This window comes from Trachurus trachurus (assembly GCF_905171665.1).
Source record: "Trachurus trachurus genome assembly, chromosome: 3".
Classification (NCBI taxonomy): domain Eukaryota; kingdom Metazoa; phylum Chordata; class Actinopteri; order Carangiformes; family Carangidae; genus Trachurus; species Trachurus trachurus.
The window spans coordinates 36,646,625-36,669,942 of record NC_139893.1 but is presented as its reverse complement, the minus strand read 5'-3'; the positions used below and the strand labels follow the sequence as shown (position 1 = coordinate 36,669,942).

Below are 23,318 nucleotides of genomic sequence, written 5' to 3'. Positions count from 1 at the left end.
ACAAGGCGATTCGGTCTATACCAGACTCTGAAAAAACTGGATTCAATTTTTCAAATTGGAGTCTGTTTTCATGCGTCACAAAACTATTCATTAGATTCACATGACGTCACTGTGTTTCTGCGCCGCCATATTTGTGTCCGAATCAGGGCAATCTGGGCACAGGTCACAGCGTCACGTTACCAGAACAAGTGGAGTAGTAGGAGGAAATCAGCAAGAGACCGAAAATTGACGTTATTTGAAAGATGCCAGGATTATATTGTGCTGTTGGCTGTGATAGCAGTCGCCAAAAAAAACCCGGACTGCAGTTTTCTTCCATCCCAAAAGACGTAAAGTTATAGGCGGAATAAATAGTTGACTGCAGGCAGTCTATCAGTGGCAGCATGGGCTGTGACAAGTCTCACAAAAATAGGGGATTCACTTTTTTTTTTAATAACATGGATATATTGAATTCTGCATTTTGATTACTTTCTTCTTAATTACTCACTGATTCTGCATTTAGGGTCTTTTATTTCTGTATAACAGACCGTTGCTAAGGAAAACGGGCCGTTGCTAGGGACGCCGCTCTGATCAGCGGAGCAGGGCAGAAGAACTATCAAGGATTTTTACCAGGGTTTCCCGCAGCGCTTTCCTGTTAAGGCGGCCGCCTTAACAACAAAGAGCTGCTGCCTAAACTAACGTCTTAAAAAAATTAAAATGTAGCGATATTCGCCGCCCCCCCCCCCCCGCCCGACGAGCGCCTTCATTCATCTCCGCATCCTCACACACACATACACACCACAGAGAAGCGCGCATGCATAACAGCAGCGCGCGTGGTGAAACTTAATACGGCGCGCCGAAACCCCCCCCCCCCCCCCCCCCCCCCCCCCCCCGGACGATCGATCGATCGATTCGATCCGCTCGCGCACCCCCCCCCCAACAGGACAGACACCACCTTAACTAACACATTTTCTGGGGGAAACACTGTTTACCTTGTGTTTCATTTTTACCAGCTTCAGACTAATTGTGATGTTAGAGAAATGACTTGTAGCTTGTTAGAGGTAGAGTGGAGGCTCTCTGCCTCCCTCACCGCTGCTGGAAACCAAACCTGCGATCAGAGCGGACAGAGCGGACCCAGCGCTGTCACAGCTGTGACCAGCTATGTCTGTGCCACCGCAAGTCCGTGACACAAACGTGTCCCGTAACCGTCATCTCTTATGACAGACAGGACGACATAAATGCGCACATCGTAACATTTACATGATAATTCATCAATCTACTGATTGATTATCAAAAGCCCATTGAAAACAACTACACACGTGACGAGTCGACCGGGGGGAGGGTGAGGAGCAAACAGCGGAGAAGTGACCGGACTAAGGACTTTGATCAACATTACGTCTCAAATTAATTAATTAATTCATAAACTGTGTAATAAGTGGGATAATATAGAGTTTGTCTGTTGTTATAGAGATATAAACCCAGACAGGATGTATGAAACCCTGTCATTTTGCCAAGAAACTGTCATATGACATCCTGCGGTTTGCATGCTGTCATATGAGGGGACCTGTCAAATCGGACACAAATATGGCGGCGGTCCCTTCGACGTGACGTCACTGCAACCCATGAATAGCAACCAATCCTGTCGATTTTCCCCCATCTCATTACATAAAATATGAACAGGGTACAAAGCGGGAGTAACGTACGTTAAACAGTGATGACGGCGGCGTTGCTCTGTGTTCGGGTGAGGAGCGGTTAAGGACAGTGATACCAGCCTGTTAACGAGCAACTCAGAGACTCTGGGCATGGCCCCTGGATGCGAGCACCTAAAGAACTCTATAATTCACAGCAGCGGCGGCTCTCTGCAGCCGTTGTTTGCTGTAGTTCACCGTGACAGTGACACTTCATATCTAGATGCAGTGTGTGAAAGCACTTAGTTGCGGTGGCTGAGCGGCAGCGTCGCCGCCGAGTAAACAGGAGTCCCGGTGTGGTTTTTTTTTTCTTTTTCTTTGTTATAAACTTTATTCACATTTCGGTTTACATTCAAATTTACATTTACTCGCCGGAGGAAACACAAGCTTGCACGTGAAACCTGACGTGAGCTACGTGTTTTGACATCACCTTTCTGTCTCCCTTGCCACTGACGCGCACCGCCGTTACCTAGCAACCCTGACCAGGCAGTCATGCATATTAAAGCAGAAGTGAGTGATCCGGTCGTTTTCGCTAATGCTGCGTTCCAGGCAGGCTTTTGAAATCATAAATTACAACTTCAAGTCACAATTTACGACTTTGTAGCGTTCCAGGCAACCCACTCATGTTTTTCCGACCTGTTTTACCGGTGAAAGTCACTATAACGGCCACTCGTAACTTCCGACCCGTGAAATCGTACCAGTACGTCTTTTTGTACAGTCTATGTACCAGATCGAACTGGTACGACTTCACAGGTCGAAAAAAAACGAGTTTCCTTGAACGCACCATAACAGTCCTCGTCCCTACGTCGCCACATTCACGGCGTCCCTTGGCTGCACACACAGCCCTGCATGCCGTTCTCTCTCCTCATTGGATAAAAACTGTAGGATACGATAAATGTTTTCTCCTCGGCTCAGAGCAGAGCAGAGTGACTGGGAGACCCGTGTTTCGGTCCAAACACTCTATGTAAGTGATTGCTGTCGGAAGATATAACTATTTAAGACTTATATTAACACAAATATATCACTCACTTCTGCTTTAATAGAAGATGAATTTTTCAATGAGGGGGAAATAATGGACGTGTTTTTAGTGTCTTGGAGAGTTATTTTAAACAACTTTGTGCAGGTAAGCGATTTTAATCAAAGAATAATCATAGCAGAGCATTTTTACAAATTTTAAAATGCCTCTTTAGGGGGTCTTTAAAGTCGCCTCAACAAAGACATAAGCTTAGTTAATTTCCGATACAATTGTTGATACCCACAAAAAAAAGTGAAACTATAAAAGTTAAATGTGTCAACTTTCTCTACAAAGCAGGATTTTGAGGTTCATGGGTTTAAAACTGAATCACCAACCGATTTTGTGGAGGACGACCCGAGGCTGCAGGCGAACATCCACCATGTTCCTCTGCTGCTCGATCTCCTGTCTGAAGCCCGGAGCCTCCGCCTCGTTCCCGGCTACGACTCTGTCCACGGCCGCTAAGGTTTCCTGGGAGACGGCGGTGAGTCTCTCGGTAACGAATCCTCTCGGATCCTCGACCACTCAAACTCTCGGTTGTTCCCGCCAAATGACTCTATTGTTTCCTCAACCGCGACTCTAGGTACGTACACAGATATCATCCTAGAAACCGCGACAACTTCAACAAACACTTATTCAACCACAGGACATTGTGGTATCTGCAGATATTTCGGTATCTGTTCTCCAACGAGACCCCATGGATGTATGCGAGACCCGCGTTGCTGCTCCTCCTCTTCCTCCTCCTGCTTCCTCCTTGTTGTTTCCGGAAGTGTAGCCGACACTCGTCGAGGCGCATCACTGCCCTCTACTGGACAGTCTTACAGGGCTTTCTTCACTCTTCCTTTTCTGTGGGGTTTAAGAGGCTTGAAAGAAATTTATCCAGGTAGAAACAGGAAGGGAAAAATTTTGGAAGAAAAAAAAAAAGGGGGGGGGGGGGGGGGGGGTCAGATCAGAGGACACAGAGGAGAAGAACTATGCAGGATATTTCAAGAGGGTCTGGCTGCAGACCTCCACTGTCAGGACGCTTCCTTGCAGACCTCCACTGTGAGGCCTGTCAGTGCCCGACATGGATGTATTATATTAAAGCAGAAGTGAGTGATATATTTGTGTTAATATAAGTCTTAAATAGTTATATCTTCCGACAGCAATCACTTACATAGAGTGTTTAGACTGAAACACGGGTCTCTCAGTCCCTCTGCTCTGCTCTGAGCCGAAGAGAAAACATTTATCGTATCCTACAGTTTTTATCCAATGAGGAGAGAGAACGGCATGCAGGGCTGTGTGTGCAGCCAAGGAACGCCGTGAATGTGGTGACGTAGCGACGAGGACTGTTATGGTGCGTTCAAGGAAACTCGTATTTTTCCGACCGTGAAGTGGTAGGCTACCAGTTCGATCTGGTACGAGTTCACCGGTCGGAAGTTACGAGTGGCCGTTATAGTGACTTTCACCGGTAAAACAGGTCGGAAAAACACGAGTGGGTTGCCTAAAACGCTACAAAGTCGTAAGTTGTGACTTGAAGCTGTAATTTACGATTTCAAAAGCCTGCCTGGAACGCAGCATTAGCGAAAACGACCGGATCACTCACTTCTGCTTTAACTGGATACCGGACCGGAAAATGGCCGCCGTTCATTTCAATGGAAGTTGCTCGCCTGGCGCATACGCCGAAAAAGTTTCTGACTTCCGGGTTTACTTCCGCGTTATGCGGCCCATTGAGCATGCGCAGTTGAGTCACCCCCCATAATGCTCTGCGGCCTCCCATCATGCTCTGGGGCAATGAGAACGAGCAACCGCCGTTCTAGTTTTGGCGCTGCGCGTTCATGTATGTGTTAGCCTACTTGTGGATTTAAGGAATGAGTATTAGACTTTTACAGGACTCATACGGACTTTAAAACAAAGATAATGATTTAAAAAGTAAGACGGCCGGTCGTAGGTTTACTACGGTCGTTTATATGATCGTTAAATCGTTTTGACAGTTAATTAATATACGATGTTACACTGAAAATGAGTTAGTCCGAACCTGTAAGCTTAAATCACAATGGGAAATAAATCATAATTAACTGTATTTTTGTTAAACATGACAGAGATGACCCCAGAACACCTCGAATAATGTAATGAGGCTTTACTCTTACCTTTTTTTATATTGAATAGTATATTTAACTTGCTGCACAGTTCACCAGTTGTATTTACAGGATGTTGGTGGAGGTAGGCCTATTATAGTCACACGTGTTTTGTTTTTATCAACCACAGCTGTGATTAAAGAAAGTTAGAGCTCTTTGGCAAATGCATCTTCCTTTTAAATTTGTCTGTACTGGCTGTGTTCATAGTTTCATCATTAAGCCTTCAGGTGGATGAGACTCTTTGTAATTCAACAGTTTAGCCTTACAATATTTCCACAACACGCAGAATATCAGTGTCCACTAATACAGCTGTTACAGAACCAGACATTTTAATTAAACACGATGCCCCAGACACAGTTGCAGATGTTGGATTTGGTAGAAGAAGAAAAAAGGGTAGCACTACATAATACGGCCCGCGACTTACAGCGTACCTACCGCTCTCTTGCCGCGTAGGTTGCCGCTTATTTCACACAAGTACTGAGTAACTGCAGCTCACTTTCCCCCCTGTTTCCCCCGTGCATTTACAGTGTAACTAGGCTGCGTCTTGGCGCGTAATTTACATCCTGCTTCACACCAACTTCCACAGAAGTACAGAGTAACTCTCGCTGTTTTACAGTTTAACTAGGCTGCGTCTTGGCACGTAACTCCTGTCCTACTTTACACCAAATTACACAGTAACTCTCGCTCACTCCGCCACTAATTACCCCGCATTTTACAGTATAACTAGGCTGTGTCTTAGAGCGTAACTCCCGTACAATTACGTCCTACTTTCCCCGGACTTACAGTGTAACTCCTGCCAGGTACATTAGAAATTAAATAGTCTACTGTACAATATGAGCACAGTTGCAATCCATGTTTTCCAAAAGTGTCAGCAGCGACATTTCACCTCTACTTCAGAGATTTATTATTCATTATTTAATTGTATGGTTTGGAATAGGTGAGAAATGGGTATAGAGTGTGGACATTTTCCAATACAGTAACAGGCTGGCTGGTAGTAAACTTACCTCTCTAAAATGCACATCTATGAAAGTCTAGTTCTGTCATCCAAGGGCAAAACACAAACTATACAGTAATACATCCACAATAATGAGTCATTCGGAGAGTTAGAAAATGTTTTTATTATTTATTAAACAGAAAACACATGACACATCCACATCCATGATCATTCATAAACTTTAAGTACAGTAAGTAGCCTACTGTAAGTGAGCACTGTTACCCCTCCTTAGTCTGCACCTATACAGTAGCTGTCATGCACCTATACACTACTTGTCTTAGAGTTACCCACTAAGTAGAGGGTAACGGGCTGTATTATAAAGTAATGGCTGTTACTCCCTCCTTACGCTGCACCTATACAGTAGCTGTCATGCACCTATACACTACTTGGGCCCTAATTTCTTGGCGCAACTCAGGGTGGCGCAGCGAAGCGAGCCCTGACGCAGCTGGCGAAGTGGTATTTTCGTCCAGTGCAACAAGGTGCGCAGCGGATTCGGTAAATTGGCAGACTGCTGTGCGCCGAGATGGGAGTGGTCGCGCAGCAGGGGGAGGTGTCGACAGATTCGCCGTGGCGCAGTGACAATTTGTTGCCGATAGACCGCGCGGAGAGTGCGCCGAAAGCTCGCCAGCTCCAACCTGGTCTAGTCTCAGCGCAAGGCGAAGCGCAGCCAGCGCAGTGGCAATTTGACTGCCCAGCGCGCAGTGCAGACACGTCACCAAGACCTCACAGGCAGATTTCCACAGTTCCAGGCACATTTAAATGCAATTAATAATAATAATAATAATAATAATAATAATAATAATAATAATAATAATAATAATAATCATCATCATCATCACAATAACCCCTATTTATTGTATCTGAATCAGCACATACACCTATATCTATATAGATTGTCCCGTCACACTGATGGCAGATCAAAGGCTTGCGTAATGGAAACTCAGCCTGACTTAATTAACACAGCTGAAACTGTGGCGCAAACTACCTCTCAGCCAACCACAAACAGACACGCCTTCAGATAGTGAGTATATATTCTACATATCTCATCTTCAAAGAAAATTCAAAAGAAAAAAAAAGAGAGAGACGCCACTACGAAAATGTAAGTCACGTTCGGTGCCTTAAGGATTTACCTGTTTCATGTGATTACCCCTTAATTTAATTTGTATCCTTAACGTGATCTACAAAGATGGAGTACATTGTTGCAAGGAGGAGGAGGAGGAGGAGGTACAGGGAGCGAATATATCACCAAAGATCCACCTATTTGGGCATGACAGAGCAGGAATGCAGGTGGACCACACGAATGATGCATTAAATAGCCTGCAGTCAAATGTAATTGTCACTTAATTGTGTACTCTATTCATGTAACAGGAACAAGAACAAATTACATCTGTCCCGCGAGGTGGTCGACATAGTGACACGCATCGTGGCCTCTGATGCGCATCCCGGTGGCCCGTGCGCTCTCCCAGTTGCTGTAAAGGTGACAGCGGCTCTGGCCTTCTTCGCCACCGGGTCTTTTCAGCACACCGTGGCCTCGGTGGCGGGGATAAGTCAGGCCGCTGTCAGCTCGGCTATACATGCAGTGTCTTCAAGTCTAGTCCGACATGCAAGTGAGCACATCATTTTTCCATCAACACCTGAGAGCCAGCTGGAAACGAAGCGAGGCTTCTTGTTGAAATGTGGATTCCCTGGGGTACTGGGAGCCATCGACTGCACACATGTGCAGTTGCGCGCACCAGTTACCCAAGCCATCACTTATGTGAACCGTAAGGGAGTACACTCCATTAATATCCAGGTGATTTGTGACTCAAATTGCCTGGTGACACACGTGTATGCCAATTTCCCTGGGTCTGCGCACGACTCATTCATCTTGGCGAATTCTGTCATCCCTACAGTCTTTCAGGGGGACACCCCTCTGGATGGGTGGCTGCTAGGTGACAATGGATATCCACTTAAAACGTGGTTGATAACGCCATACATTACACCCACAACAAGAAGGCAGCGTGGTTTTAACCGTGTTTTCAGTAGTGCCAGGTCAGTCATTGAGCGTACTTTTGGAATACTCAAAATGCGTTTCAGATGTCTGGACCGTACGGGTGGTTCATTATCATACAGCCCCCAGAGTGTCAGTGCATTCTTTGTGACATGTTGCGTGCTACACAACATAGCCCTTCGCCATGGATGCCACTTTGACCTCACGGAGGAGACATTACAGGACTTAAGACAGAGAGAGGCCGAACTGCATGTGCCGTATCAGCAGGGAGAGCAGCAGAGCGCACGGGAGAAGAGAGACCACCTGGCTGCACAGCTCTGTCCTTAAATGTGAGTATTTCCGTTCATACATTCTTGGCCACAATTTACTCAATCACATTAAAGAAACAAAATCACTCATGAAACAAATGCTGTTATTCATATATTTTTTTATTAATTATTCGCCCCTGCTTCCTCCTCTCCCTCCTCTCCCTCCTCTTCCTCGCGCGCGGGGATGCTGTGCGCTGGACGCTGGCAGAGGGGAACCCTGGGTACCCCTGCTTCCTCCTCTTCCTCCTCTCCCTCCTCTTCCTCGCGCGCTGGTCGTTGGCGGAGGGGAACCCGGGGAAAGCCGTCCTCCCCTAACGCGTGGCCTCAACGGCCACCTTGGAGGAGCGGGGGAGGCGGGGGGCGCGGGTGTCCCCTCTCTCGAGGCCAGGCGCTCGGCGGCATCCGCCAGCCTTCTCAGACTGGCGTCTATTGAGGGAAGTATGGCGAGGTGGTGCTCCAGCCCCTGGAGCCGGGTTTCCAGCCCCTGGAGCCGGGAGTTCATGGTCCCCAGCGCCCTCTCCAGCATCCCGAATCCCCCCTGCTGAACGTCCAGGAAGGGCTGATCCTGGTCCTGAACGCGGGCCCGTTCCTGCCCGCGTCTTCCCGTGGGGCGCCGCGAGGCCCGCACCTCCTGTGTCCCCGGCTCGCTCACTTCCTCCCCCCCCAGCTCGCCCACCTCCTCCTCCTCCTCCTCCACCTCCTCCTCCTCCTCCTCCTCCTCCTGGGTTGCCACTGGCTCTACATGAATAAATATAATAAAGATGAGTGTAAATGCACAGTTAATCAAACGTGTCCACATTTGTGTAATCCAGAGTAATTATATATTATATTATATTATATATTATATATAAATATTATATATATCATAATTATATTGGGTAAAACAAGTTTATTTCACATGACAAAGGCCAGACCACCCACATGCGTCTTTTACGCACAGGTGCTTCTGATTATGTCGTTACGCATGGTATATTTGTTGTGCACATTAGTCAAATTTATTGAACGGACTGTTTTTATTAGTGGAATTATATGTTTGCCTTACCAGTAGCGCCAACTTCAATCCCACCAAAGCCCTCGATGCTTATAGTTGAGAGGGTGGAAGACGCTATATCCTCCGCTGAGCTCAATGTCACGCTGGTGGAGGGGCCGCCCCCAGTGGCCACCGTCTGCCTCCGGTGCTCGGATAGCTTTTGCTTGGCCCTTCTTCTTACATCATTGAACCGTTTTTTGCACTGGGCAACGGTTCTCAGTGTATCAGGGCAAACATTGTTCACAAGAGCTGTGACCTCCTCCCAGGCTACTTTTGCATCATCGGCCCGTGGAGGTCTGTTCGCGCGACCATATATTCGGACGTTGCGAACCTGGACCTCCCGGACCAGAACATCAGTTTCTTCCTGGGAGAAGTTTGGCCTTCTTACGCTGCTGTCTTCATCCATGGTGAAATGAAATTTGCAATACGACTCGCGCGCGGCGGATTTAAAGGCGAGGAGAGGAGCTCATTTGATTGGTGAAGATCTGACTCGGCTGTGTCAAACCCACTCCACGCCTTCTCTCCTCCCTCTATGCCATTTGCGCCGGTGGGAGGGAAGTAGGCGGGATGCGCTCCGCTGCGTCTCGAAGCAAAATCGCAATCTGCTCCTGGCCACTCCCCGTTGGCGAAGCGAAGGCGAGGCGCAGGGCAGATGCGCCTCGCCTGCACCTAGTTCACGAAATTAGAGCCCCTTGTCTTAAGGCGGGCTTACACTGCACGATTTTGCCACGATTTTGTCGTCCCAGACGAGTCGCAGCCTAATTTGCATAATCTTAGAGGGATCGCGGGGTCGTGAGCATAATCGGGACGTATGGTTAGTGAGGCTCTGCGTCACGTCCCGACGTCCTAAAGACGAGTCGCCGACCTCCCGATTAATTTCTGACATGCCAGAAAATTTCTCGTCGTGACGGACAATGTATGGGGTCCTACGTCACGATTCTGCACATACGACACGTTTTTGCCCCAAATCTCCACACAAAAACACAAACACAGCTCAAATATGACTACCAGAGGTCGAGGTCGAGCTCCCGCTGCGCGCACGCAGTGGTCCGAGGAGAAGGAGGAGAGATTAGTGGAGCTGTGGAGGGAGCACGAGTGTCTTTTTGACGTCTCCGCTGCTTCCTACCACGATAGAAACGTGAGGGACAATAGTTGGAGAGCCATCGCCTCAGCTCTGGGTCTACCTGGTAGGATATGATTAGCTATAGCCTATTCACATGTCTCCAGCTTTGTTGACATCGATGTTTTTCACTGTGATAATAATATAAGCAGTGGTGGACAGTAAATTTACTTGAGTACTGTACTTAAGTACATATCCAGAGGATTTGTACTTTATTATATTTCTTTGGTAGCCTACTTATTACTCTTGAATATATTTCCAAGACAAATATTTTTACTTTAATTTCTAGAAATTAACTAAGTAAAAATATTTGTTACTTTCAGGTCTGCTCTTTTTTTTTCTTCTAAAATACTATTGGACACAAGCTGTGTTTGTCAAAGAAGGAAACCCTAACCCCTAAAAGCAGCACATCAGTGCAGCTGCTTTCAAAGAGTTCATTCTCACTAACAAGAGTTAAAAGCTCCTTAAATTCATTTAGAAAAAATTTGAGTCATTCATTGATGTGAAAAATAATACATTTACTCTGACTCTTACTTTGACTTAAAGTAATTTTAAAAGCATGTACTTTTGGATACTTAAGTACCTTTAAAAGCAAGTACTTTTTTACTCTTATTTGAGTAACATGTCGACTGAGCTACTTTTACTTGTAACGGAGTACATTTTGACCAGTAATAATAATAATAATAGCATTTATTTGAATAGGGACAGTGCATATTAATGAACATTAGTATAACTAAAAGAAATACAGTAGTATTTGTACTCTTACTCAAGTACTGGGGTTGAGTACTCTGTCCATCTCTGAATATAAGTTTGCAATAGAGTTGCCCAATAGGTCCGTTCATGTTTGTTGCTATTATTGTAATTGCAGTCAGTGAAATCGAGAGGAGGACAGCTTCTCTGCGCACCCAGTTTGGGAAGCTTCTGAGGCCAAAGCCAAGCGGGAGCGCTCAAAAGGCCCTGACACCAAGGCAAACCTGGATCCTTAGGCATCTAGAGTTTTTAAGGCCATATGTCATTCACCGGCAGAGTCAATCCAGTGTAAGTAAACATAGCCACACATGCATATCCCTGTTCCCACTTTAATAATGTGTCATCACTGGTTTGTGTATAACAGTACAAAAAGTTAGGCTACGGTATATCATAATCAGAATAAACTTTTATGTCCCAGAGGTGAAAACTGTCATTTGACATCTGTGCTATATGAGCTTGTATCGGTTGCTCTTATACTTGCCAGCTCTTTAGCAATAACTGTTAAAATAACTACAATAATAACTTCATATAACTCATACATAATGTTGTCATAATGACAAAGTCTTTCCAAATTTGCCATAGATGTAAGATTAGTCTACAGTACTATTTAAATACAATACTTCTCATTATAAATCTCAGCCTGTAGAATAGACTGACTTTTACCCTTCTCTAGTTGGATCTTGAAGAGGATGAATCCTCAGTGGAGGACAGTCAGGCAGAGGAGAGGCAGGAGGACCCAGAGACCCAACTGGAGGTTGTGGATAACCAACTGGAGGAGCAAGGTATTGCTCCAGAACATGCACCCCACCAGACACTGTACCTTTTGAGTTTAGCATCATGGGCTATAGTACTTTTAAAATATCTCTACACCTATACTTGCACTTCTATAGTTCATTATTTTTTCCCTTCAGTGGATGTAGATGACAGTGATGAAACGCCAGCCCCAGCACCTCAGCGCCGGAAGGAGAAAAGGAGGAGAGCTGCAGCTGCTGATGGAGTCGAGCTCCAGAAACTAGAAATACTTAAAAAAATGTCTTCTTCTTGCAAACCTCCAGATGACGAGGAAACATTTGGTAAACAAGTTTCAAGCGAGTTGAGGCAGATCAAAGATAGGGCGATAAAGATGAGGGCAAAAAGGAGCATCATGTCCTTGTTATATGATGCCCAGGAGGCAGACCAGAGAGGCTTCATGCCACAGTATGCCGCAGGAGGCCCATCCACTTCAAGACAGAGAGATCAATCACCCATGTTTTCTGCTCCTCCATTACATGTGCCACACTCATCTTACCTCCTACCACCTCCTCCTCAAGGTTATGCCCCCGCATTGCCCCCTCATGCTTATGCCTCCACACTTAGACCAACACAAAGCCATCCTTTGCAGGGTTATAGCCCCTCAGCCTCCCACACACAAAGCCAGCCTCAGGGTTGTAGCCCCTCAGCCTCCTACACACAAAGCCAGCCTCAGGGTTGTAGCCCCTCAGCCTCCTACACACAAAGCCAGTCTCAAGGTTATGGCCCCTCAGCGTCAACCCACACTGATACCCAGGGCTTCATGGCATTGCTAGAAGAAGATGATGACTAAAATCAGCAATACAGCATTCATGTAAAAAAAAAAAAGAAAAAAGGTAACGCTTTACATTAACTACATGCACATAATGCATCCATAACACATCCATGACTTAACCGTAACTCATTCATAACCTATACACAGAACTCAGGACACAATCATAACATGCATTGGATACGACGTTATCCTGCACTACACAATGGATATGTTATGAATGTGTCATGAGTCCCATGTACAGGTTATGAATGAGTGATGGAGTAATGGAAACTACATAAGGCATTTATGTATGCATTATGTGTGTGTAGTTAATGTAAAGCGTTACCAAAATTTGTTTGTTATTGGGTTTATCCGAATTGGATACGAGTTAACTTCTATGTAGTACAGTATGCTAAATTTAGTAGGCTATACTACAGTACATTACAACTTGCAGACTGTATTTCACCTACAGTAAGTTAGTCCTTTGAGAGTTCTCAGGCCTTGTTTGTTTTGGTAAATTTAGGTACATTTCTTTTTAAATGCAGAAGTGTCAGGTGATATTCCGTTTTTTATAGCATACAGGAGGAGTTACCCGTTTTTTAAAATATATTTAGCATCTTTTTTTTGCAATTGCTGTTTGCAGTTTACAGAAAGTCTATACAAGAAAGGAAGTAACAAATAACCCTGTTTGCTTTATATATATATCTTTATTTTTTTGAACTTTGTGTTTCAAAATGTCAATATTTGACTGAGAAAAATGAACATGTCAATATTTGACTGGGAAAATAAAGGTTCATTAACACAAAACAGTTGTCCAATCTACTTTTGTAATTTAATTGGGAATCTCAAACATAATGCAAAACAAAACCCATAGACTACTCTATGCTCCTGTTATCCGACCATTTGTTCTTGCCAGGGCACACTGCCAGCTGTGGACAGAAAGTACTCCTTGAGTTGGTCCCGCTGCTGTTTCGCTAAGACCGTTGGGTTCCTGGCTCGTCCCATCTCTGTGCCCACTGACCGCATCTCTCCCTCCTGCCTCCATGTTCCCAGAACAAGCTGATGGCCCTGATCCTCCCAGTCCACGTAGCCAGGTTGCACATATGGGACAGACCTTCTTGACCGCAAGAAGTTGTGGAGGCAGAGGGCGGCCATGGTGATTTTCACAACTCTGTCCGGCTCCAGGCAGATGGTGCTGCGGAAGACTCTCCAGCGATTTGCCAAAATTCCAAAGGCATTTTCCACAATACGGCGTGCCCGAGAGAGCCTGTAGTTGTAAATGCGCTGCTCTTTGGAGAGGTGACGGTGAGGGAATGGCTTCATTAGGTCTTTCCGCAAGGGGTAAGCTTCATCCCCTATAAACATGAAGGGCATCTCCACATCAGTGTTTGGCAGTGGCTCAGGAGGAGGTATGTGCAGGAGGTTGCGGTCCATGGCGCCTCGGAGGTCAGATGCTGCAAACAACCCGGCATCCCCTACCCTACCCTGGACACCCACATTCACATAAGTGAATTGGTAAGTGGCATCAACCACTGCCATCAGCAGGACAGAGAACCTTCCCTTGTAGTCTCGGAATGTGCTGCCAGAATTTGCAGGTGGCTGAATGAAGATGTGCTTGCCATCCATTGCGCCGAGACAATTTGGAAATTGCCACTTCATCCAGAAGCCGTTGGCGATTGCTCTCCAGGCCTCTTCTGATGTTGGTGTCTGAAAAACAATTTTTATACCGATATTAATAAATATATTCAGAATCAGAATCAGTATCAGAATCACAAGGAACTTGTCTTGGTGTCAGGTGCAAACATAAAAGTACCAAAAATAGAATAGAATAAGAATTTGGAGACACGCTGCAGTTTGGCCTTGTATCTGGCCGTAGCTGCAGCACACCAGACTGACATGGAGGATGTGAGGATGGATTCAATGGTGGCAGTGTAGAAGTTCACCAGCATCTTCACAGGGAGGTGAAACTTCTTTAGCTGCCGCTAGAAGTACAGCCTCTGCTGAGGCTTCTTGGTGAGGGAGCTTATGTTCTGTGCTGTTGATTCACAAATGTAGTAGCCTACCTTCACCTGTCCAGTAGATGGAGGCTGTTAGCTGTTTTGTTATCTAGCCTTTTAATTGGTTGTGATACAGCCCCCCTATGGATAGTCTAACTATGACGTTGTTCCCTAGACATTGTTTGAACTGAATATTTGAATTGACTGTTTGCTTTCTTTTTCTTGTTTAACAATTAAATAATATTCCATGATCACAAATAATCCAAATAGTTATATGGGTCATTGGCTCTTATAGAAAAGGACAGCTACAGCATTTCTAAAAAATAGTAAAGCAATAAATCAGACAACCTGAAGATATTGTTATGCAAAACAGTTATGCATTTAAAATCACATTCTACAAGAATTTTACCTTCAAGAAGTCGTCTTTTAATACCCTATGCAGGGCATCACACGTCTCCATCACTATTTTGCTGATGGTTGTGGCTCCAATCCTGTACTGCAGTCTCAAGGAGTTGTAGGTCTCCCCTGAAAAGAAAATTTAGAAAAAGCCATGAAAACAACCGACGATAATGCACCTCAGTAGCCTATAAAAGACAATGTGGATCTACTGTACCTGTAGCCAGAAAACGGAGCGTGACTGACAGCCTGACATTTGCAGAAATAGATTTTCTGAACTGCGTGTCTTGCTTGGAGATGAGTGGGGCTACCTTCTCCAGGAGAATATGGAACTCCTCCGGACTCATCCTCAGCAGCTCCTTGAAGCCCTTCATGTCCTCATCCTGTAAGAAATGCTTTATAAAGTGTTTTGCATAATGGTGTGTCAACAGCTCCTAGTAACTTTATTCAACAACTTACACTTGCACGCGCTCACACACACAAATCAACATTGCCAATCTGTTGTATATACTTTTGTACATTACATTTTATTTTATTTGCTATTGCTACTTTGCTATTTTATTGTTATAGTTTGTTCTTTAGATCTTGCTATTTTATTATGTATAGTTTCTTCTTTATATTCTACTATACTTCTACTATGTTGTTATCATCACTGTATCGTCACTGTGTGTCTGTGTAATGCTGCTGCTACACTGTAATTTCCCAGCTTGAATCAATAAAGTATATCTAGGCTAATAATAAATGACTCTGTGATGTGAAAGACGTGACTCATAACGATGAACACGCACGCACGCGCGCACACACACACACACACACACACACACACACACACACACACACACACACACACACACACACACACACACACACACACACACACACACACACACACACACACACACACACACACACACACACACACCGAAATAGCTAGCTGGATAATTTATGACTTTACCTCCAATTCCTGCTGCAGGATTGAAAGTCCATATATGCCACGCTTCTGCAACCAACTTCTGGCCCACAATCTCCGTCTGCGCGTTTTGGCTTTTTCCTTTTCAGCGCACAGAAAAGCACCAACAAAAAGCGCGACTTGCCGTTCGTCAGCCATTCTCCGGAACCAACATCAGGAACCAATGTCAATTTGATGTTTACAATCGAGCAATTATAGAGCAGCACAAATCTCAGCGGCATCGCAGGGTAATCGTGGTGGGGAGCAATCGTAGAACGACGTGCAATTAGTGGGGGTCTGAGACTGATCTGAGACGTAGGACTGAAGAGGGACGCTCGTGCAGTTTGAGATGTGAACAGACGAATAGTCGTGCAGTGTAAGCCCGGCTTTAGAGTTACCCACTAAGTAGAGGGTAACGGGCTGTATTATAAAGTAATGGCTGTTACTCCCTCCTTAGTCTGCACCTATACAGTAGCTGTCATGCACCTATACACTACTTGTCTTAGAGTTACCCAGTAAGTAGAGGGTAACGGGCTGTATTATAAAGTAATGGCTGTTACTCCCTCCTTACGCTGCACCTATACAGTAGCTGTCATGCACCTACACACTACTTGTCTTAGAGTTACCCAGTAAGTAGAGGGTAACGGGCTGTATTATAAAGTAATGGCTGTTACTCCCTCCTTACGCTGCACCTATACAGTAGCTGTCATGCACCTACACACTACTTGTCTTAGAGTTACCCACTAAGTAAAGGGTAACGGGCTGTATTATAAAGTAATGGCTGTTACTCCCTCCTTAGTCTGCACCTACAGTCTAATATCACTGTAATTACTGTCCAAGTAGAGCCAGTGAGTTAAAACACAGTCAGCCTACTTAAATGTGTCACGAGATAACATCATCTGAAAGTACAGTAATATAAAGACAAAACTAACTTCAGTGTCCCTGAAAACATTAAATAACAGATTTCTAATGGCTGTTGTTATTAACATTTATGTTCAGTGTTGAACCTTTATTGAGATCCGTTTGGTCCTTCTAAGTCTAAAATAATCAGTGAAGTCAGTTTCATTTGACAAATGTGCTTTCTAAGTTAGAAGTCAAGTGGAAAAGATCATTGTGATACTACTATCACACTAGATTGTGACACCCAGTGATGGAGATGGAAGAATGTATGGGCTCCTCCGGTTAAAAGGTTATCTTGATCCAAGTCCTTGGGTCAAGGCTGAGATGAGGGTCATGGGTGGCTCGCCATCTCCCTCGTCAGGTAGAAACTCAAGTCGTAATTTTCCACAGGATCTCCAAAAGAAAATCATCACCTGTGCAGAAAGAGAGGTATTATTATGTAGCATCATCAACTGCATTTTCTTTGTGTGGTCATTATCATTATCATTATCACGTGAATACATCGCAGTAACAAAAAGTGAGATTCAAGCCCTAACAAGTGAATTGTATTGATACTACCGGTAGGCTATTTAAAGGGACAACGAGGAGTTTCTATTCGGTTATAAAAAAGTCTCACGTTAATGTGGATGAATCTCCGCTACCCACACTTGTTAATGGTCCATTTTAGATAAATATATCGTTCTGTCTCTATCGTTATTTTGTTATTATTAGTGGTGGTGGAGATGCTGGTCGAGCCGACCAGCGTTTTTTACTTTCGGTTTCGCAACGAGTCATGAGAATAACGCCGCTGAATCGCCGTTTATGGTCGGAACTACGACGGTATGTGAACCTCTTTGAACCTCTGACTTTAATTCTTGATGAATGAAAACATGAGTCTGTCTTGCGCCGGTCGAAGAATTCTACGGTGCGCGCGGAGGCTCATAAATGTAGTGTGAAAACGCTTCGCTTTTCCAAAACTCCTCGTTGTCCCTTTAATTTTAAACTACAAAGTTATTGTTTTTAAACATTCTTAACTTTTTGACTATGGATAACAAAACATATTTCGAAAATGTAGGCTACACAGTGTTACACTTGGCTATTCATTGTCAAATAACAGTCATGACCCAACTATAATGATGCTATGTAATACAGTACACTCACACAAATACAAAATACAAGGGGCCTTGAGACGAAACAAATGCAGCACGTAGGTTACGGGTAGGTGGTGAACCGAACAGTAACCAATGCCAAGTGTAGCCTATGGGAAACACACACACACGACTGGCGTCTTCTGGAGCACAAGCTAACATCGCTAGCAGCGTTAGCATCAACTCACCACGACGTTGATAAACGAACTCAGGTCCTCGGTCCCTCCCTCGCGTCCCCTGCGAGTTTAAATGAGAGTGTTATCTTTGTGTTTACAGCTTTAGTCCTCAACGTAGACATTGTGTAACGTTAATTTCACTTGTTTCCCTCCGTAGTCTAAGCGGCGGCTGCGCCTCAGCTGCTCTATGATCCACGGGCCACGGCCTCGCCAAGGGGTGGTACTTCCTGGCTTAACCAATGTGAAATGTGCACCCACTGTTTGACCAATGACTGCTGGTCTAAGCAGAGCGGCAGTGACTGACACCTTGTTTGATCAATGACACTATCCAGAGCGATCTAGTGCTTGACAGTTAAAAACGTAAAGACAAACACTGCAGTGAAGTTAGTTTGAAGTTGGATATTTGACAGACATTCGCTCACTCACTCGCTTCTCAATACATTAAAAATCCATATAAAATATAAGATGTGTTCAAATGCAATAAAAACAGGTGTGTCTCATAGAGGAGGCTTAGCCCTACCATCCTGTGTTGATTTTGAGCCAACAGGTCACATGACCTAGAAGTTATTGAGCTATAATGCTCATATTTACTGTATAAAATATATTAAAAATTCATAAAAAATATTATTTGTGTTTAAATGCTATTAAAACAGGTGTGTGTCATAGAGGAGACTTAGATCTTCTGTCCTGTGTTGATTTTGAGCCAACAGGTCACATGACCTGGGAGTTATTGAGCTCTAACGCCCATATTTACTGTATAAAATATATAAAAAATTCATGTGACCTGTTGGCTCAAAATCAACACAGAATGGCAGAGGTGAGCCTCCTCGATGACACACACCTGTTTTTATTGCATTTGAACACATCTTATATTTTATATGGATAATGTATTGAGAAGCGAGTGAGTGAGCGAATGTCTGTCAAATATCCAACTTCAAACTAACTTCACTGCAGTGTTTGTCTTTACGTTTTTAACTGTCAAGCACTAGATCGCTCTGGATAGTGTCATTGATCAAACAAGGTGTCAGTCACTGCCGCTCTGCTTAGACCAGCAGTCATTGGTCAAACAGTGGGTGCACATTTCACATTGGTTAAGCCAGGAAGTACCACCCCTTGGCGAGGCCGTGGCCCGTGGATCATAGAGCAGCTGAGGCGCAGCCGCCGCTTAGACTACGGAGGGAAACAAGTGAAATTAACGTTACACAATGTCTACGTTGAGGACTAAAGCTGTAAACACAAAGATAACACTCCCATTTAAACTCGCAGGGGACGCGAGGGAGGGACCGAGGACCTGAGTTCGTTTATCAACGTCGTGGTGAGTTGATGCTAACGCTGCTAGCGATGTTAGCTTGTGCTCCAGAAGACGCCAGTCGTGTGTGTGTGTTTCCCATAGGCTACACTTGGCATTGGTTACTGTTCGGTTCACCACCTACCCGTAACCTACGTGCTGCATTTGTTTCGTCTCAAGGCCCCTTGTATTTTGTATTTGTGTGAGTGTACTGCAGTGTTTCCTCCAGGATTTTTTAAAAGAGTGGCGGCGAGGGTGGTCTGATCAGGGGGGGGGGGGGTCGCGACTAGTCGCTGATGACGTCATTCATATTTTTGCCATCATAACTAAAATCCCAGGAGGAGGGAAATGCTCTGCAACAATCTGTATTCACTGACTGACAGCTCACGCACAGAAATTAGTCCACAGAACAGCAGCTTTATAAACAACAAACTGTAAATCAGCTTGTTTTTTTGTAACATATACAGGTGCAAAAGAAAATACTGTACTGTTCATTAAACAATTAGGGAAGAAAACGACACACAGGCCTCGTCACCATCACAGTCCTGCTCAGTCACAGTTTCACTCACAGTTTTTGTTTTTCCTGGTTGGTTGTTGCTGTTGTTGTGCGCGACGTAAAGCTGTCCGGAGTTTGTTTTTTTTGTTTTTTTTAATTGCCGGCAGCCCGGACACACTGGCCGCGGAAGCGGCAGTTTCTCCTGCTCTCTCTCTCCACGCCGGTCAAACATCGACCCGTCTGTAGCTACTCGGTTTTCCACACACACGTCTGTCTCTAGCGCTGTATGTAGCCTGTGTCTTGTGTGCAGACGCAACTGACAAATATTTATAGACGGACAAACAAACTTAATCATCATTTATTTTATTTTGAAAATTGACCGGATTCTCTCGCCTTTTCTGTGCCCGACTTCCTGTCTGGTACGCGCTCGTTCTATCCAGCTTAACGGCGCTCGTATTTTTTTCATTCAGGGCACTCAGCTGTTGTTTCAAGCCGCTGCTCTTGTAGCCTACTGTTACATGATCAGCGACTAGTCGACGTCAAGCTCAAAACGTCATTGTGGAGCAGGGGACTAGTCTGTGCAACCCCTAGTGGAAAACCCTGCTTTACATTGTTTTAACATAAAAAAAAAAAATAAAAAAAATCATCATTCTGAAGGTGTGGCGGCTTTTATTTTGCCGTGGCGGTGCGCCACGATCAATTACATGTAGCGGAAACCCTGTACTGTATTACATAGCATCATTATAGTTGGGTCATGACTGTTATTTGACAATGAATAGCCAAGTGTAACACTGTGTAGCCTACATTTTCGAAATATGTTTTGTTATCCATAGTCAAAAAGTTAAGAATGTTTAAAAACAATAACTTTGTAGTTTAAAATTAAATAGCCTACCGGTAGTATCAATACAATTCACTTGTTAGGGCTTGAATCTCACTTTTTGTTACTGCGATGTATTCACGTGATAATGATAATGATAATGACCACACAAAGAAAATGCAGTTGATGATGCTACATAATAATACCTCTCTTTCTGCACAGGTGATGATTTTCTTTTGGAGATCCTGTGGAAAATTACGATTTGAGTTTCTACCTGACGAGGGAGATGGCGAGCCACCCATGACCCTCATCTCAGCCTTGACCCAAGGACTTGGATCAAGATAACCTTTTAACCGGAGGAGCCCATACATTCTTCCATCTCCATCACTGGGTGTCACAATCTAGTGTGATAGTAGTATCACAATGATCTTTTCCACTTGACTTCTAACTTAGAAAGCACATTTGTCAAATGAAACTGACTTCACTGATTATTTTAGACTTAGAAGGACCAAACGGATCTCAATAAAGGTTCAACACTGAACATAAATGTTAACAACAACAGCCATTAGAAATCTGTTATTTAATGTTTTCAGGGACACTGAAGTTAGTTTTGTCTTTATATTACTGTACTTTCAGATGATGTTATCTCGTGACACATTTAAGTAGGCTGACTGTGTTTTAACTCACTGGCTCTACTTGGACAGTAATTACAGTGATATTAGACTGTAGGTGCAGCGTAAATACAGCCCGTTACCCTCTACTTACTGGGTAACTCTAAGACAAGTAGTGTGTAGGTGCATGACAGCTACTGTATAGGTGCAGCGTAAGGAGGGAGTAACAGCCATTACTTTATAATACAGCCCGTTACCCTCTACTTAGTGGGTAACTCTAAGACAAGTAGTGTGTAGGTGCATGACAGCTACTGTATAGGTGCAGCGTAAGGAGGGAGTAACAGCCATTACTTTATAATACAGCCCGTTACCCTCTACTTAGTGGGTAACTCTAAGACAAGTAGTGTATAGGTGCATGACAGCTACTGTATAGGTGCAGCGTAAGGAGGGGTAACAGCCATTACTTTATAATACAGCCCGTTACCCTCTACTTACTGGGTAACTCTAAGACAAGTAGTGTATAGGTGCATGACAGCTACTGTATAGGTGCAGACTAAGGAGGGAGTAACAGCCATTACTTTATAATACAGCCCGTTACCCTCTACTTAGTGGGTAACTCTAAGACAAGTAGTGTGTAGGTGCATGACAGCTACTGTATAGGTGCAGCGTAAGGAGGGAGTAACAGCCATTACTTTATAATACAGCCCGTTACCCTCTACTTACTGGGTAACTCTAAGACAAGTAGTGTATAGGTGCAGCGTAAGGAGGGAGTAACAGCCATTACTTTATAATACAGCCCGTTACCCTCTACTTAGTGGGTAACTCTAAGACAAGTAGTGTATAGGTGCATGACAGCTACTGTATAGGTGCAGACTAAGGAGGGAGTAACAGCCATTACTTTATAATACAGCCCGTTACCCTCTACTTACTGGGTAACTCTAAGACAAGTAGTGTGTAGGTGCATGACAGCTACTGTATAGGTGCAGCGTAAGGAGGGAGTAACAGCCATTACTTTATAATACAGCCCGTTACCCTCTACTTACTGGGTAACTCTAAGACAAGTAGTGTGTAGGTGCATGACAGCTACTGTATAGGTGCAGCGTAAGGAGGGAGTAACAGCCATTACTTTATAATACAGCCCGTTACCCTCTACTTAGTGGGTAACTCTAAGACAAGTAGTGTATAGGTGCATGACAGCTACTGTATAGGTGCAGCGTAAGGAGGGAGTAACAGCCATTACTTTATAATACAGCCCGTTACCCTCTACTTACTGGGTAACTCTAAGACAAGTAGTGTGTAGGTGCATGACAGCTACTGTATAGGTGCAGCGTAAGGAGGGAGTAACAGCCATTACTTTATAATACAGCCCGTTACCCTCTACTTACTGGGTAACTCTAAGACAAGTAGTGTATAGGTGCAGCGTAAGGAGGGAGTAACAGCCATTACTTTATAATACAGCCCGTTACCCTCTACTTAGTGGGTAACTCTAAGACAAGTAGTGTATAGGTGCATGACAGCTACTGTATAGGTGCAGACTAAGGAGGGAGTAACAGCCATTACTTTATAATACAGCCCGTTACCCTCTACTTACTGGGTAACTCTAAGACAAGTAGTGTGTAGGTGCATGACAGCTACTGTATAGGTGCAGCGTAAGGAGGGAGTAACAGCCATTACTTTATAATACAGCCCGTTACCCTCTACTTAGTGGGTAACTCTAAGACAAGTAGTGTGTAGGTGCATGACAGCTACTGTATAGGTGCAGCGTAAGGAGGGAGTAACAGCCATTACTTTATAATACAGCCCGTTACCCTCTACTTACTGGGTAACTCTAAGACAAGTAGTGTGTAGGTGCATGACAGCTACTGTATAGGTGCAGACTAAGGAGGGAGTAACAGTGCTCACTTACAGTAGGCTACTTACTGTACTTAAAGTTTATGAATGATCATGGATGTGGATGTGTCATGTGTTTTCTGGTTAATAAATAATAAAAACATTTTCTAACTCTCCGAATGACTCATTATTGTGGATGTATT

The 23,318-nt window shown here is 44.4% G+C and overlaps 1 protein-coding gene across 1 annotated transcript; it reads right to left on the bottom strand.

Moving 5' to 3' along the window:
• Nucleotides 1-12,888: 12,888 nt before the first annotated feature.
• Nucleotides 12,889-16,240, bottom strand: LOC311004474 (uncharacterized protein). Its single transcript, XM_083996547.1, has 4 exons — nt 15,877-16,240; nt 15,139-15,304; nt 14,935-15,050; nt 12,889-14,235 (listed from the first exon to the last, which is right to left on the bottom strand). Exons 1-4 carry the CDS (start codon nt 16,027-16,029, stop codon nt 13,420-13,422), a joined length of 1,251 nt encoding a protein of 416 aa, XP_083852673.1. The 5' UTR covers nt 16,030-16,240; the 3' UTR covers nt 12,889-13,419.
• Between the last annotated feature and the right edge of the window lie 7,078 nt (nt 16,241-23,318).

Excerpts from the sequence above, each read along its gene's own strand:
- LOC311004474 (XM_083996547.1), bottom strand. The coding sequence starts at position 16,029 with ATGGCTGACGAACGGCAAGTCGCGCTTTTTGTTGGTGCTTTTCTGTGC. Across the intron at positions 15,051-15,138 it reads GCTCCGTTTTCTGGCTACAG|GGGAGACCTACAACTCCTTG; the intron begins GTACAGTAGATC and ends TTTTCTTTTCAG. Across the intron at positions 14,236-14,934 it reads TAAAAGACGACTTCTTGAAG|ACACCAACATCAGAAGAGGC; the intron begins GTAAAATTCTTG and ends ATTGTTTTTCAG.